Source organism: Schistocerca piceifrons, chromosome 6, assembly GCF_021461385.2.
Source record: "Schistocerca piceifrons isolate TAMUIC-IGC-003096 chromosome 6, iqSchPice1.1, whole genome shotgun sequence".
NCBI classification, from domain to species: domain Eukaryota; kingdom Metazoa; phylum Arthropoda; class Insecta; order Orthoptera; family Acrididae; genus Schistocerca; species Schistocerca piceifrons.
In genome coordinates this window covers 573,394,686-573,412,016 of record NC_060143.1, presented here as the reverse complement: position 1 = coordinate 573,412,016, position 17,331 = coordinate 573,394,686, and the positions used below count along the sequence as shown (strand labels likewise).

Genomic DNA, 17,331 nt, shown 5'->3' with positions numbered 1-17,331 from the left:
AGCCTGACTTGGTGATTTCCATCTCTTCATGAACTCTAATGTGTGACTTGGCTACCAGTCCTTTACTCCCATGAAGAACATACAGATGCTCTCATGGGCTGGCTGCAATCTCAGGTAGCAGAATGATATGAAGAGGCTATTAGTGAGCTCGTTCAGAGATGTGATAAATGCTTGAATTTGAATGGTAATTAACTGGAGGAGTAATATGGAAGTTATGTCTAAGATTGTTCTAATTTACTTTGTCTTTTACATAATTTTATTTCTAGCCTAATGAAGGTTACTTTCTGGATCTCTCTTATCCAATAAAACACTGTCATGAACCTTGACCTGATCATTTATCTTAGTACAAGTAACTGCAAAAATGGTTCACAATTTATCATTGAATATGTTGTAATATAAGTCAGATTTTTTTGTACAGTGTTGCAATGCCAATCTGAGATCCGTTGTGAAATAAGTGAATTTAAAATAAAATACATACCCAAATTGCAGACGCCATAGTCATTGTCCATAAATTAATAAGCATATACATAATATGCTTTCATCTTACAGACATCGCTCAAGGATAACTGACTTGTGCAGGTTGACAAATTAGCAGCCGGCTTCTTAGAGATTGGTCTAAAGCATGGTGATGCTCTTGCTGTGTGGGCTCCCAACCTTACCGAGTGGTACCTGACAAGCTTAGCTGCCAACAAAGCTGGATTAGTTATTGTAAGTTTATTTTATTATATAGTATACTGTTACTTATAGTTCATTCTGTGTGTGTGTGTGTGTGTGTGTGTGCGCGTGCGTGCGTGCGTGCGTGCGTGCGTGCGTGCGTGCGTGCGTGCGTGCGTGCGCGCGCGCACATTAGATGTGTAAGATGTCCCACCACTTCTACCAGCGAAATGCCTGGTGCACATGGATGCGGGTAATAGTGTGCTGTCTGCTGTACAGCTGGAGGGTGGGGAGGAGCTGGATGTGCAGTGATATGGGTGGCTGCAGGCTGCCCTCGTGTCACTACATGGTTATTCTGAATGTGTTTGGCATGCCGGATGAAATGCTAACAGGGGATTCTGAGCTGAAGTTAATTCTTAATTGGAAACCTGTGTCCCTATTGACAAGCCTCTTTTGGATCTGCACTTCTATGAATTTCTCTACAACTCTGTCCAAATAGTTGATCCCTTAGCATAGCAACTGAATGTTCTGGAAGTCAAAAGTGTGATCCACGCTCTCACTACCGATTTCTCTGTGTGCCCCAGTCATATAACCTTCATGTGCTCCTTAGATTGTTTTGGAATACAGAACCTCCTTTGCTTGATATGTTGTTGGCTACATTCATAAGGAATGCTGTGTATCCTTAGTACATTTAGTTTCATTGGGTCTTTCACAGAACGAAGAAACTCTTTCTTTTTTGGCTGCTCTCATCTAAAATTGTGAAGCTACTTGGAAAATGTAACAGCAAAACAGTCTTCTAACCACTGCCTAAGATAAGAGTTCCTTGGCTGGGTGAAAGACCAACAAAATTTAATATATCTGGGGTATATGCCATTGGGAAAACACAGCACTGTACCTTGAAATACTGTGAAAAACACATGAGGTGTGTAAAACTGAGAAACACAAGACCAGTAGTGGCAGAGCATTGAATAAATGATCACACTCGTGACTTTAAGAACATGTAGTTGCTACACCGAGCAAATGGCTATTGGGATGACATTGTAAAGTAGTCCATAAAAGTAGGGATCTAAGAGAATCTTGCCATTAGGGGCGAAGTCTGGTTTGGAATTTGACATTAACAGCAACACAGCAAGAGTGCACTTGGCATTGTCTGGCATGCAGGATGCATCCTGAATACCAGTGCAAAGATTAGAGTGAAACTCTGGTGCTGCTGACTCCCCAAAAACTGCATCCCCACTCTTCCCCCCACCTGTAGGCCACACAGGGCCCAATCACCTGCCACCTGGTAGGAGGGATATACTTCTTATGTAAATATTGGAACATCAACAGTATCTCAGTACTTCACCAGAAGGCAACGAGCGTGACACTCAGAATGTAACTGTATCTTAATGCTGTCATGTTTCTGGAAACCAGAGTCTACATTCACAAAACAACTCTTGATGTTGCATTTATAGGTTTTAAATATATAATCTCTGGAAACCTGTGTAGTGACAGTGAAAGAAAAAGGTTATACCACTGCCAAACAATAAGATACCTTAATTTTTACATATCATTCAAGGCATTCATATAATATGAAACTTGTGAATCTTCCTTACAGATTAAAACTTTGTGATGGACCATGACTAATACCTAGTCACTTCCTTTTCATGAGCAGTTCACTTATCAATTTAATTATACAGGCACAATGTACGATTCAGACATTGACATGTAAACTTTTCTGAAGTATGTTAAGCATGAGAGAGGTATTGTCAGAATTAAAGCTGTGTGGATGAGTCGTGAATAGCTGAGATCATTGTACATGAAAAACAAAAGTCGGGATTGAAGTTCATGTGGTTTTAATCAGTCAGGATATTTCACAACCATGAACATGCAACTTGAGAATGAAATATTTATTCTGGAATACCAAACTTGTGAGCTGTCTTACTTTACATGTGTGAAAAATGCTGAGTTGCATTGTAGTTATTACAAGTTACATTGTAAGTACCAATATAACTTGGCCTACAGGAGAAATTTGTCCACAAAACAGCTGTACAGCTACACAAGCTAACAAAATTTTCATTTTTTAAATTTTTATTTTATTTATTTATTTTTTTGTGCCTTTCGACAACTTCTACAATTAGCTGACTTGTCACTGTGACTCCTAAATTATTTACATTCTGTCAGAACTTTACATATAAAATTTGTCACATGGTTATTTAAATTGTCGTAAATACAGAGATTCTGCTGACACTTAAAATACAGTTAGTTTTCTATAAGCTTTTACTGAACAGTGGGATACTTTGTGTACACATGTAAGACTGCATTTAAAAAAAAAATTAATTTATTTTTCTTTTAAAATGCCATTCAACCATATGAATTTCTTCTGTAGGTGAATATCAATCCTGCTTATCAAATCCCTGAGTTAGAATACTGCCTGAAGAAGGTGCATGTTCGTGCTTTGGTTGCAGCAGAAACATTTAAGACACAAAAATATCCTGAGATGGTGCAGGCACTGGCTCCAGAGGTGACTGCAGCAAAGCCTGGACATTTGAAAAGTCTAAATTTACCCAATCTCACAACAGTCATTGTAATTGGAGATAAGCAATATCCGTAAGTTAACTCTTGTCATTGCATTGTACGGTTTATTTGATTAAGTTAAGATCATTCCTTTTTTATGCACTTACATTGTTCGCACAACTAAGTATTCTAAATGTTCTTTCCACCAGCTAACAGCCACTGCATTTGGGACACGGATAACTGGTATTTGATGATAAGTATCATTCTGCTCATTTTGATATTAAGCTATCAATTGGAGGTAATCAGCAGATATTTAGCACAACATGGGAACTAGCAGCTTTTTGAAATGTTACTTTCTTCTTCAGTTTATCTTTCTTAAATTTTACTTGAATATACACATAGCAGTAACTTGCATCCCTTCCAATACCTTTCAACAACAGTCTCAAGATGTCTGCAGTTCATTTACATTTCTTCTTATTGGTGGTAGCAAGTAATTAGCCTGCTAAGATTTTATCTGTCCAATCTAAATTACCTACTTTTTTTCCCAGTATCACAATGTGGTCTGTCGAAGTGATTCCTTTCCTTTTTCCTTAAGTTCAGTCTTTTGTTGTATAAGCTACTTTCATAAACCCAATCCGTCTAGCAGCTGGTAGCTGCCTCAGCATAATGAATGAAGCATTTGACATGATAAATTTTTATCCATATCCATTACAGGTATTTTAAACAATCAGACAATCTACGAATTTGGTCATTACAGTTCTCTCTTTTTATGGTTTTTCTCTCTGATTTGCAGTAGTCTTTCGTTATTCAGCATTCTCATTTCTCTGTGTTTTTAATGTTTATCTCCAAACCACAATTCTCTTCTGGTTACACCAGCATTTGACAGAAGCCATCCATCCATCTGTCTGGTACAACACCACCTTACATAACAGCCTCAGTGGTTCCTGACAGAGCAAGATGGCACAGTAGTCAGCACGCTGAACTTGCATTCAGACGAATGAGAGACTAAATGTACCTTCAACCATCCTCATTTATGTTTTCCATGATTTCCCGAAATTGTGCCCAGCAAATGTCAGGATGATTCCTTTGAAAGAGCACAACCAATTTCCTTCCCAACCTTTGAAACAATCCAAACTTGGGTTTTGTCTCCAATATCCTCCCTCTGTCCATCCGTCTGTCAGTCACAAATTCTTTATTCCCTGTAAGGTTATTTTTGCCAACCATCCTTCTTATAGAATAAAAAGGATGTGTGAGACTATACATTGTGAACACTCCTCCTGTATACACAGTGTTAATCTTCTCTTAGTACAGATGCATAATCATGTATTGCTCTGACAAACTTAGAAAAAAGCAATCCATTTCCTCAGTGGCTGTACAACAACAACAATAACAAACTCAAATAGTACACAGCTTAAAATGTATAAATTCTATACAACTGAACTAGCTGTAGTTTAGTTATGTAAAAACAGTGGAGTATCATACATAGTTGCTATTGAGAATGTCCTTACAACAGCTGTAAATCCTATGTAGCTGTGCAAGGAGAAGTGTTTTCTTGTGACAGCTTTAAGACATCCAGTAAACAAATGCCTGCCAAATACTGGCACCTCACACTAAACATAGACAGACAAAGATAATGTGCATGAAAAGAGAAATATGTACTTAGTGTGAATACCATACACTACTGTTAAGGATAGAATTCTCCAAACTTGGGAGCATCATTAAAGTTTGCTGATATGATCATTTAAAGCCACACACAAAATTGCCAACTCAATTCCTACATTTCCAGTACAAATTGTGTGTTACTGTGATGCTACAAATGGTTTCTGAGTAGAATATCATACAGCATTTGAAGCAGCAATGACCACTGTTAGAATATTTTGCAGAATTAGTATAATTCTCAAAAATTAATAATTCGTAACGTCTTGGAGGGACCAAAATTGCTTCTTTTATTTCAATAATAATGTTTCAGCAACCTAGTTGCTTCAATTTATCTTATTAAAAATATGATCATTATTTCAGTGGAATGTTCAGATTCAGTGATGTTATGAACTGTGCGTCAACTGCATCATTTGAGAAGTTAAAGCAGCTGGATTATGATATCCAAGCAGATGAAGGTTGCAATGTGCAATTCACATCGGTAAGAATTTTACTTTTATTTTCATTCTATGGCTTTTTTTTAGAAGAGGAAAACACTATCTGAATAGGTACCAAAGTAAACAAATACATAGGTCTTAAGAACCATATTCAAAATGGTGATCACACTACTTGTACAACAAATTACAAATTCTGTGGAAGTACTGGGGCTCTTCTGGAGCAGTGTTTGCCTAGGTGGAGGGGGGGGGGGGGGCAGTTGTATTTGCTTAGTCTTCTGTGTGGGCAACGTTGCCTGAGCCCCATGTCAAGCATCCTCCGACTATAGCCCATAACAACTTAACGTCCTTGTCTCCCTTGATATGATGTTTCTTAATAATTATTTTTATTGATTTCTTTAGCACAATCTCTCAATAGTAAGACCACAGCAAGGTTATGCATTGAAATAAAATGTTTTTACATTGAAGCCGTGTTCTTTCACCATCGATTTCTCTTTATATCCTATGTGTATGCATTTAATGCTTGTCATGCTATGCTGAGAGACACAGTACTGCCTTTGTACATTGTGCTGATGCTTTTGTATACCTGGTACTTGTGGCAGGTTACATATATGTTTAGTCTTTCATGATGGCCAAAAATGATTGTTTAATTGATTTAAGTCATTCAAATAATTACAGTTTATCACACTGCAGACCAAGTCTCAGTGAAGATGGATTTTAATGTTTAATTTCCCAGGAATTTCAACAATATTGTTGAGTGTGGTTCTGTAAGGAACATTGTTGTGTGTAGTCAGCAATTTCAGGGAGAGCATCATAAAGAAATCAGTAGGAATAAGGATAAACACAGAGGAGTGCTATCGTCTCAAGTTAGCGTGAAATCCTCTCTAAGCAGCCTTTGTGAGAACTCACCTCCAAATATGTTGCACATGAGCCGAGGCAAGAATGTACACAAAGTGAATAAGCACAGGTTCTACATATACAATCAAGAGGACATTCACAAGGACTCGACACTTCATCTGAGAATTATGGATATGACCCTTGTTGCAATGCCGTGGAATCTGAGCATTGCCGCCAACTCAAACCCAAGAGCTACTCATCAATATTATATGTAAGGAGGTGCACGCTCACGCACATACAGGTCCATTGTCCCAGGACTGCAGTCCAACTGGGGTGAGGATTGCTAGCAGAGGAGAGGAGGGGGGAGGGTGCAATAGTGACAGCTGGGAGGGAGAGGCAGCAAGGGAATTAAATAAGAATGTGGCAACAACAACCATGTCCTGGTGCAGGCTGCAATGATTGTTTGACATATGATGAAGCGAGACTAAGTTGGGCATGGGTGAAGGGGTAATAAAACAGGGGGCGGGAAGGGGAGGGAGGCCATGAAAGATTAATGGAGGGAACTGAGGGCCTCAAATGTAGGTGTCAAGTCTTAACACCTGCTGTGCTATCTGTTTCAGCTGGCCCTCTTCAGCCTCAACATCTACTTCTGTGCCCAGGTGCCTTTATCCACATAAAGACCATCAACAATAGTCATCTTTGACATGTACCATTAATTGCACACCAAAGATTGTTTCCCATACAGTTGGTCAGCCCTTGGATGGTACATTTGGAATGATGAAAAAACCTTTTTCCCAGTTTGTTGAAAGTTTTGCTAACATCTTCACAGACAGGCACTATTCATGACATGTAGTTCACAAGCAGGCCTGATGTACCCTATCTCAAGTCCTAAATTCACCATCTATCTACATTAACCAGCTGCAAAGGAGCACTTAGCTGTATCCAGTGCTAAGGCTAATTTCTCTCTCTCTCATTGTGCCCCAAAATGAAGAACATTTTTCAAAAAATCCTTCCCATCGCTGTAGTGTTTCAGGATGTTACAGCAAATATCATGGTCCACTATGAAGAATCGTTCCACCAAGACATGATTGCAATAGAGGAAATTGGTAGAAATAGTGTTCAAGGCGAAATTAGAGACCATCCGTGCCGCTTTTCACTGGCACAGATGCTGTGGAAAGGACAAGGTATGTTGGCAGTGAATGTGCAACATCTAGCAGCTGGGCCTCCAGTTGAAGGTGTCATGGGCTGCCTGGAATACACAGCGTGCTGACAATGTCAACTTCATCATCAGGACAAATGAATTATCTTTTAATATACCACTGCCTGTCTGTAAGGCCTTTAAGTCAGAAGTGTTTCAATGAGTTTTGTCTGTTACCATAGATATAGCTTCTTTGAACCACTGTAATATATATCAGTGAAAAGTAATGAACTGTAAATGATAGAAGAGCTGAAACAAGAGTTCATTCAGTCATTTCGTAGCTTGGAGTAGAAGTTGTGATCTTTCATTTAACATTTCCTGCAAGATGGAATGAAGTGCAGAAGAGCAGGATGTTCGTTTGAGCCTGGTGATGGAATGGAGAGTATGGACCAGCAGAACAATGTAGCAAGACAATAATTCATCAAGAACGGACATTTGAGGTGGTAACAGATGGCATTCTAAAACTGTGTTAAATATGTATTCAACCTATATAAAGCATACTGACAGCTTTTAGTGCAGCTATTTGTAAATTTTACACAGTTTTTGGTGACTGTGAAGTGAGGAGAAACTGCGAGGCTGGAAAGATCACAAGTTTTGCAAGAAAGTATACCAATTTTCAGGAAATGTAGAGATTATTATTTTTGTTTCCTGTGGCAACTGAGGACGAACAAGCGAGCTAAATCGCTCGATATACCATGTCATCTAAATATTTTGACAAGAAATAAAAGATACTGTTGTTGTTGTGGTCTTCAGTCCTGAGACTGGTTTGATGCAGCTCTCCATGCTACTCTATCCTGTGCAAGCTTCTTCATCTCCCAGTACCTACTGCAACCTACATCCTTCTGAATCTGTTTAGTGTATTCATCTCTTGGTCTCCCTCTATGATTTTTACCCTCCACACTGCCCTCCAATACTAAATTGGTGATCCCTTGATGATGCTTCAGAACATGTCCTACCAACCGATCCCTTCTTCTACTCAATTTGTGCCACAAACTTCTCTTCTCCTCAATCCTATTCAATACCTCCTCATTAGTCATATGATCTACCCATCTAATCTTCAGCATTCTTCTGTAGCACCACATTTCGAAAGCTTCTATTCTCTTCTTGTCCAAACTATTTATCATCCATGTTTCACTTCCATACATGGCTACACTCCTCACAAATACTTTCAGGAATGACTTCCTGACACTTAAATCTATACTCGATGTTAACAAATTTCTCTTCTTCATAAACGCTTTCCTTGCCATTGCCAGTCTACATCTTATATCCTCTCTACTTCGACCATCATCAGTTATTTTGCTCCCCAAATAGCAAAACTCCTTTACTACTTTAAGTGTCTCATTTCCTAATCTAATTCCCTCAGCATCACCAGACTTAATTCGACTACATTCCATTATCCTCGTTTTGCTTTTGGTGATCATCTTATACCCTCCTTTCATGACACTACCCATTCCGTTCAACTGCTCTTCCAAGTCCTTTGCTGTCTCTGACAGAATTACAATGTCATCGGCGAACCTCAAGGTTTTTATTTCTTCTCCATGGATATTAATACCTACTCCAAATTTTTCTTTTGTTTCCTTCACTGCTTGCTCGATATACAGATTGAATAGCTTCGGGGATAGGCTACAACTCTGCCTCACTCCCTTCCCAACCACTGCTTCCCTTTCGTGCCCCTCGACTCTTATAACTGCCATCTGGTTTCTGTACAAATAGTAAATAGCCTTTCGCTCCCTGTATTTTACCCCTGCCACCTTCAGAATTTGAAAGAGAGTATTCCAGTCAACATTGTCAAAAGCTCTCTCTAAGTCTACAAATGCTAGAAACGTAGGTTTGCCTTTCCTTAATCTAGGTTCTAAGATAAGTAGTAGGGTCAGTATTGCCTCACGTGTTCCAATATTTCTACAGAATCCAAACTGATCTTCCCCGAGGTCAGCTTCTACCAGTTTTTCCATTCATCTGTAGAGAATACGCATTAGTATTTTGCATCCGTGACTTATTAAACTGATTGTTCAGTAATTTTCACATCTGTCAGCACCTGCTTTCTTTGGGATCGGAATTATTATATTCTTCTTGAAGTCTGAGGGTATTTCACCTGTCTCGTACATCTTGCTCACCAGATGGTAGAGTTTTGTCAGTAGTTCTAATGGAATGTTGTCTATTCCTGGGGCCTTGTTTCGACTCAGGTCTTTCAGTGTTCTGTCAAACTCTTCACGCAGTACCGTATCTCCCATTTCATCTTCATCTACATCCTCTTCCATTTCCATTATATTGTCCTCAAGTACATTGCCCTTGTATAGGCCCTCTATATACTCCCTCCACCTTTCTGCTTTCCCTTCTTTGCTCAGAACTGGGTTTCCATCTGAGCTCTTGATATTCATACAAGTGGTTCTCTTTTCTCCAAAGGTCTCTCTAATTTTCCTGTAGGCAGTATCTATCTTACCCCTAGTGAGATAAGCCTCTACATCCTTACATTTGTCCTCTAGCCATCCCTGCTTAGCCATTTTGCACTTCCTGTCGATCTCGTTTTTGAGACGTTTGTATTCCTTTTTGCCTGCTTCATTTACTGCATTTTTATATTTTCTCCTTTCATCAATTAAATTCAGTATTTCTTCTGTTACCCAAGGATTTCTACTAGCCCTCGTCTTTTTACCTACTAAGTCCTCTGCTGCCTTCACTACTTCATCTCTCAAAGCTACCCATTCTTTTTCTACTGTGTTTCTTTCCCCCATTCCTATCAATTGTTTCCTTATGCTCTCCCTGAAACTCTGTACAACCTCTGGTTCTTTCAGTTTATCCAGGTCCCATCTCCTTAAATTCCCACCATTTTGCAGGGTGGGGTAAAAGATACTAAAGAAATAATATTGAAAAGTGCACGATAGCATTAATCACATGCTTAATTGGATAGCTGAAAGACAGTTGCCAGTCGCGCGCGCACGCATGTGTGTGTGTGTGTGTGTGTGTGTGTGTGTGTGGTTTTTTTTTTTTTTTTGTTGTTGACGAAGGCCTTAATGGCTGAAAGCTTTAATTGTGAGTGTCTTTTTGTTGTGCCTACCTGCGACAGCATCTCAACTGTATGGTGAGCAATAACTTTCCTTCTCATAATATTGTTACATTCCATCCTGGATTTTCCATGGTTTGATTTACCTTTTACTTATTGTGCATGGTCTCCTTCGAAATACTCTCCTCTACAACCGATACTTAACTCCCAGTGCCGTTTCTATTTCTGGAAGCAATCTAGGTATGCCTTTTGCTGGATCGTATGAAGTGCCATTCGCGAATTTTCTTTTATCTAGTCTATCATTGGAGATCGTCCTTTCAATGGGTTTTTCAACTTTGGAAATAAAAAAAGTCCACAGGGGCCAGGTCTGGAGAGTATGGAGGATGAGGCAGCATAGTGATTTAGTTTTTTGTGCAATAGTCATGCATCAACTAGAGTAAATGTGCAAGTGCATTATCATGATGCAAGAGCCATAAATTGTCTCACTACATTTCAGGCCATGTTCTTCTCACATTATTTCACAGGTATTGCAGCACATCCCAATAGTACCATCGATTAACAGGTTGTTCCTGTGACAAGAATTCATAATGAACTAATCCTTCAAAGTCAAAGAAAACTATCAGCATGGCTTTGGTATTTGACCATTCCCAACCCATTGTGAAGATTGAACCTTGGTCTCAACATCATAACTGTAGACTCATGTCCCATCATCAGCTGTGGTTCTTGTAAGGAACATCCATTTCTCATTTGCGCTCATCACAGATTGCAAGGTGAAGGACTTTCTGCTCTTGACTCGTGGGTCTTGGCAGCAACACAATGCATTCCAAGATGCTGTGTCAGGATTTTGACATTATCCAACTGAAATGTTAGATTCTTCTGCAATCTCTTGGACAGTCAGCCTTAGATTGACAGGCACAATTTTTTTGAAGTTCCTGACGTGAGCATCATTGTGAGATGTAGAGTGGCGTCACAAATGAGTGTCATCTTTAACTCCTGTCTGGTCATTTTTAAACCATGTGAACCATTTGTAACACTGAGAATGGCTTAAGCACGGATCACTGTAGGTTTCCTGCATCATTTGCTGTGTCTTTGTAAAGGTTCTTTAGCTTCAGGCAAAATTTAATGCAGATGCATTGCTCCTCTAACCCTGCCATCTCGAAATTCGCAAACTGTGTGACAACTTTCTACTCAAAAAAGTAGTGAAAAAATAACTAACGGACATACAAGAATGAAACTTCCAGCAATTACACATTAAACACAGGCTTGTGCAGGGATGCCAAGCACATTTTGCTTCAACACACCATTGATGTGAAATTATGAATGTTCCAGAATTTTGTGAACAGACCTCGTATTTGTAGGGATTGAAATGGGACACTGTCATGGAAATAAAGAAAGAAAGATTGTACAGTAAGGTGTGAATGATTATTTGACAGTGTAATTAAATTGTTACAGTGACAATTGCCATGTAACTGGAGAGGTTTTCCTTACTAGTGAATGTAATGAGAACATTGCTAGTTGCAAGGGGTGTAGATCTTTTATATCTCCATATGTACAAATGCAAGAGAATTTGAAATATTGGGGTGTACTCATGGAAGATAAGGAATCTGTATAAGTTGCTTCTAGAAAATAATGTTGTATACATTTGTATGTTCTGCATGAAAAATATTAAATGAAAAGTGAGATGTCAACACTAGAAAATTTAAAAGCAAATTTGTCCTGTTATATTATCAAGCCCAAGCAAAAAAGAATGTCTACATACGTGAACAAATTTTAAATGTTGATGAAGAAAGTTATGTACAGAATTGTAAAAGAAAACAGTCACTTGCTGTGATAATTTTGACCTAGTGAATAGAAAGAAAAATGTTTTCTTGGGGTTTTATGATCTGTTAGTAACTGCATAGTAATCAGTTATGGTGTGTGAAATATATGTACCTGTTGGATATGTATTACAATCATGATGTGTGTAATTAAGAGTTATTACACATCTCTGTTGGAGATGTAGTACAGCATTGGTAATGTATATAGTTAAGAAATTTGTACATGACATCCTTAGCTTCAGTGTGGGGATATTAGTGTATTGGGATCTGTTAGCAAGTATACTAGTCCACCAGAAGAATCATCTCAACAAAAGATGATCACAAAAGGAAATTAGACTGTCCGCACTGCTTTATATTGACACAGCTACTATGGGAGGTTCAAGGTACGTTGGGAAGAATGTGTGGTATCTACCAGCTGGGGGCACGTTTATTCTGTGATACCTACTATTGAAGGTATCATGGGCTTTAAAATATAGAAGAGTTGAAACAAATGTTCATTCAGTCATTCCGTAGCTCAGAGTTGAAGTTGTGATCTTTCATTTAACATTCACTGCAAGATGGAACAAAGTGCAGAAGAGTTGGATGGTGAAGCATGGTGGTGGCACGGATTACCCGGACCACTAGAACAAGGTAGCAAGATGATCAGGTATCAAGAAGGCACACTTGAGGTAACATGGCAATCTAAAACTATGTTCAAGGTGCACTCAAGCTGTATAAAGCATACCCACAGCTTTTATCACAGTCGCTCTCAAATTTTACAGCATACCCCTATGCACAAAAAGCCTGGATTATTGTTGTATCACATCTACTCCCGACCCCTTTTCCATATGAAAAATATCCTTTTGGAAGGAGCAACACGTGCCCCATGCACCCAACTTGGACACCCTATTCTAGCCCTATGACAGGCATTGTCTATCCTAGAAGAGGCGGAGCCACCTGTGAAAGCAGTCACATTGTATATCGACTCTGATGCATATTTTGCAGAGCCTGTTGCATGACTGTAAGCCTTTGCTCCTTTCATTATTTATAGTCTTCCCCCAGAACTTCCCAGTATCATATTAAAACAGTTTCTGTGATCAGCAACCCTGGAAATAGTGAGGGTGCACAAATTCTGGAATATTATAAGATATCTAATGTTTGTCCCCTTTTGCTGTAAGCTGTGTAAGACTACTGAATGATTTGCAGAATCTAAGGCCTTAAACAATTCAAGAATAGCCCAATAAAATACAAAGACCAAGATAATGAGATGGGTCTAGGCAAAGCAGTCAAATGTAATAAAATGGGATCTTTATTTAAAGGGTTCCAAACATTATAGCTCAATTAAAATAACCCTGTGACTGACAACCTCCATTGGCAGCTGGCAGTATTTTTTGACATGGCTCAGCATGTACCTACAAAACAGGCGACACAGCAAGCGTGTGGCAGTTGAGAAAGAACTATTAACAGCTGCCTGGTGGCTGGCTGAAGCCAACCATTTGACTCACTTAAATGTCAGTTATAAAGTTATTTTAACCAAAGTTTAATGTGAAAGTTTCAAAAACAGTGTTTATGTGGCATAGGAAGTACATATTGTCTTCATACTGGAATATACAGATGGAATTGTTGCATTAAGATGTTTATTTCCACTAGGCTAAAAAATAACTACTTTATTTTGATGTAAACAGCCACAACATGAGAAGAGGTCTACACAACATTAGAGGCAGTTCATAAAATGCGTTCATACTGTAAATGCATTACAGGATACCTCTGCATAGCTAATATTACCTGAAACTGCGTCCTACCAGAGCTTGAAAGTACTGCTAGAGTTGTAAAAGTTCTTTCATTACCACAAGACTGGTTTTGGGCTCTTATCCGCCCATATTCAGGTGTCGTAACTTAGTGCTGTGAAGGCCTCCCCCCCCTCCCTCCCCCGCAGCCATGCGCAGTGGATGTGTACAAGGCACGGTGCACTATCTACAATTTTCAACCTCTGGTATAATGCTCAGCTGCGGGTGTTCCTCCAACAGGATTGCTTGAAATTGCTGTTAATGTCAAAATGTGCAATAGCTATAGAAGTAAATTTTCTGATGCATCATTTTAAAAATCAAGAATGGTAGTTTTCTCAAATTGTTGAGATTGGTTTTGACTATTTTCAGCTCTTCCATGGCTTATTTTCATTTTAATGACTCACAACATTAGAATTCTAAATTGAGAGGGCAACTGAGAGAGGGACTTAGGCCACTTAGACAAGAAAAGGGAGATATTATTTTCCAAACCATTGCATTGAGGCTTTATTTGTACAGTAAGGGCTTAATTTTTTACTGCTTAACTTAGTGTCAGGTAAATTATGCAAAAGTTGGTTAACAAGAAAATATAATCCTTTCTTTATGCATAATAACAGAAAATTGTCCCAGTGGCAGTTTGGTATAATTAATTTTTTTCTGTTACATTTTCATAGTTTATGCAATTGCCTTGTTTTTAATATGTATATATTTAATAGGGCACAACCGGACATCCAAAAGCAACCTTGTTAAGTCACCACAGTGTTGTCAACAACTCATATTTCTTGGGTGAGAGAGCAGGCCTATATAAAAAGGTAAGTTATATATTATTTAACCTATTACCTGAGAGATTTAAATATAGTAATATGGATATTCGAGAGCAGGGAATCTGTTGTGTTCTAGCATCATCGTATATGTCTACAAGTGCCCTTTTTTCACTGTTTTGGAAATGTGTGTGGAGTTCTCAATTCACTGCATCATGGGTGTACAATTGTGTTACCTTCAGCGGGTTTCAAAGGAGAGGATTCAGCAAAAGCAATACTGAAAGAAAAGTAAGTTTTTTGTAATCATCTCATCATAATTAACAATTAGTTGCAGAACAAATTGTTTAATAGTTGATAGTCTTCTGAACTGAATGTTACAAACATTCATCATCTCAGCCAGGCACAGGCACAAAATATAAATTTTCATGTACTGTGATTTATTTAGAACAAACCACAGAAAATTATACACACTCACTAAACAGTCACTGTAAACTAAACATGAATTGGAACAACGGCGGGTAAAATTTTTTACAGAAGTCAGAAGTCCAAGCCCAAACAGTAACTAGCTGGAAAAAATTACACACACACACACACACACACACACACACACACACACACACACACACACACACACCAGCTGACAGCTCTTTGATGATGTGCTGATGTTTGCTGCTACATCAGCCCTTCCCTGGGGAAGGTGGATTGTCATCCACGAATTGCAATGGGAAATGTACGTGCCATCCAGGACATGTTCAGAACTTGGGTTGAGTTTCTCCTTCACCTGGTTACATTGTGCAAGCATTTCTAGTAATGAAGGGAACATGAAGACTGGGTTCGACATTGATCAAAATTCCTATGGTTCTTTTGCCTCAGCCAATGACATGATGAGGACCCGTACATGGAAGTGTCACTGCCAGTTTTACTCTATCTGTGAATAGCATAACATGTGTGCATATAGGTAGGTAAAGTTCCACGTCTTGGTGCTTTGTGAGGTTGGATTTGATTCACCCGTTCCCTCGGGCAAGCGATGGAATATGTAAGATTGATGTCATCCATCTTGACTGCACTTAGAAAAGTTGCCTCACCTGGCAGTAGCTGGGCTTTGCCATAAACGAGCTCAGCTGATGGAGAGTCCAGGTCAGGTTCATAAGTGCTTCACATACTGAGCAAGACCAATGGTATGGTTGTTGTCCAGTAAGGATCGTGACACATGATTGTGGCTCCTAATGAACTGTGGCAGTGTTCTCTCTTGCCATTACTTGTTGAGTGATAGCTTGTGGTCTTCTGATGTATGGCAAAACAGAATTTGCTCAGCTGGGCAAACAATTTAGACTCTTTAATTGTCGGCTGTGGGCTGTTGTGATATGTAGCAAACAACCAAAGCTTGAAATCCAAAGTGAAATGGAGGCGGCGGCCAGTGTTCCTGCTGAAATATTGTTGACTGGTATGGCTTCAGGCCAGCAGGTAAATCAGTTGATCACTTGTAATAGGTATTGTTGACTATTCAGTAAAGGCACATGTGCAAATCATGTGGTTGCATAAGGGAAATGTCCCACTGACACAGGAACGTGCATGTGGTGAGATACTTCACTACGTTGACACTGAACACATGCATGAGTCCACACATGATAATCTTTCTGCATACCAGGCCAAATGAAATGGTTAGCAATTAGTTAAACTGTAGATCTGATGCCAGGATGGTGAAAGCTGTGAAGGCTCTCAGTAGCTTGTCTGGAGAGACTTCACCATAAAGCTTTACATTTGTGGCAGTAACACCAATCAGTTTCAGCTGAAGATTGGAGGAAGCATCTTTGAGAAGGTCCTGAAGCTCCTAGTCTGACTTTTGTGCTTTAGGAAGTTACCAAAATCTATAGCATTCATTGTGCTGTTTACGTGGGGTAGGCAGTCAACTACTGTGTTATCGGTTCCTGCTATGTAGTGTATGTCAGTGCCGTATTGAGTGATAAATTCCAACTGATTGTATTGCTGTTGTAAGGCACAGAAGGGTTTTGTCACTGGTGAAAATGGTAAACTCTTGCCTCCAACTGTGTGCAAAGTATTAAATACCTTGCAATCAAACTCACTTCCTTTTTAGTTGTGACAGAGCTCATGTGAATAAAATGCAGTTGGCTTCAGTGCACCATCTGCCTTGTTCCAGTGCTGAACTGACTGCAGTTTGACTTGATATAATATGCCAGACAACCTGGGCACCAATTGTGGAGACAATGACCATTTACTACTGGAAAGATGAATGATGCCTTCCTTCCACTTAATATTGAATTCCACCTTGGCAGCAGCATAGCTATCAGGGGCAAATCCTCTTGGTCTACATGAAATTGGTGGGCTGCAGTAGTCTTAACATAGTAGTGACTGCAGCTGCTCCACATAGGATGTGCCCGAGATCAAGAAAGTCCTCAGCTGCAAATGGGGATTTTTTATGGTACTGGGGCAGAAGGGGGAAGGTTCCAATCAGAATGTAAGTAATGTAGTTAATAACAACAAATGTGGGTGTTACCAGCACAACAGCTCCCTCTTCCCTGCAGAAAACTGTTCCTGTAATACTGGTATGTCAAAAGAAATAAAACTCAGTCCCAGCAATGGTAGCACCACAACTAATCATGTAATTAAAAATGAGCTCAAAATTTTTCACCAAAATATTCAAAGCCTGCTCTGTAAGTTAGACCAATTTATTGTAAATATTGATGAACCAACAGGCG

The 17,331-nt window shown here is 39.2% G+C and overlaps 1 protein-coding gene across 1 annotated transcript in view; it reads left to right on the top strand.

The window, feature by feature from the left end:
- Positions 1-17,331, top strand: part of LOC124802936 (medium-chain acyl-CoA ligase ACSF2, mitochondrial-like) — a 208,895-nt gene that overhangs the window by 158,767 nt on the left and 32,797 nt on the right. Inside the window, exons 3-7 of the mRNA XM_047264021.1 lie at positions 580-708; positions 3,023-3,243; positions 5,170-5,287; positions 14,570-14,665; positions 14,754-14,902. Of these exons, the coding sequence (XP_047119977.1) occupies positions 580-708; positions 3,023-3,243; positions 5,170-5,287; positions 14,570-14,665; positions 14,754-14,902 (713 nt within the window). The remainder of the gene's footprint in view (positions 1-579; positions 709-3,022; positions 3,244-5,169; positions 5,288-14,569; positions 14,666-14,753; positions 14,903-17,331) is intronic.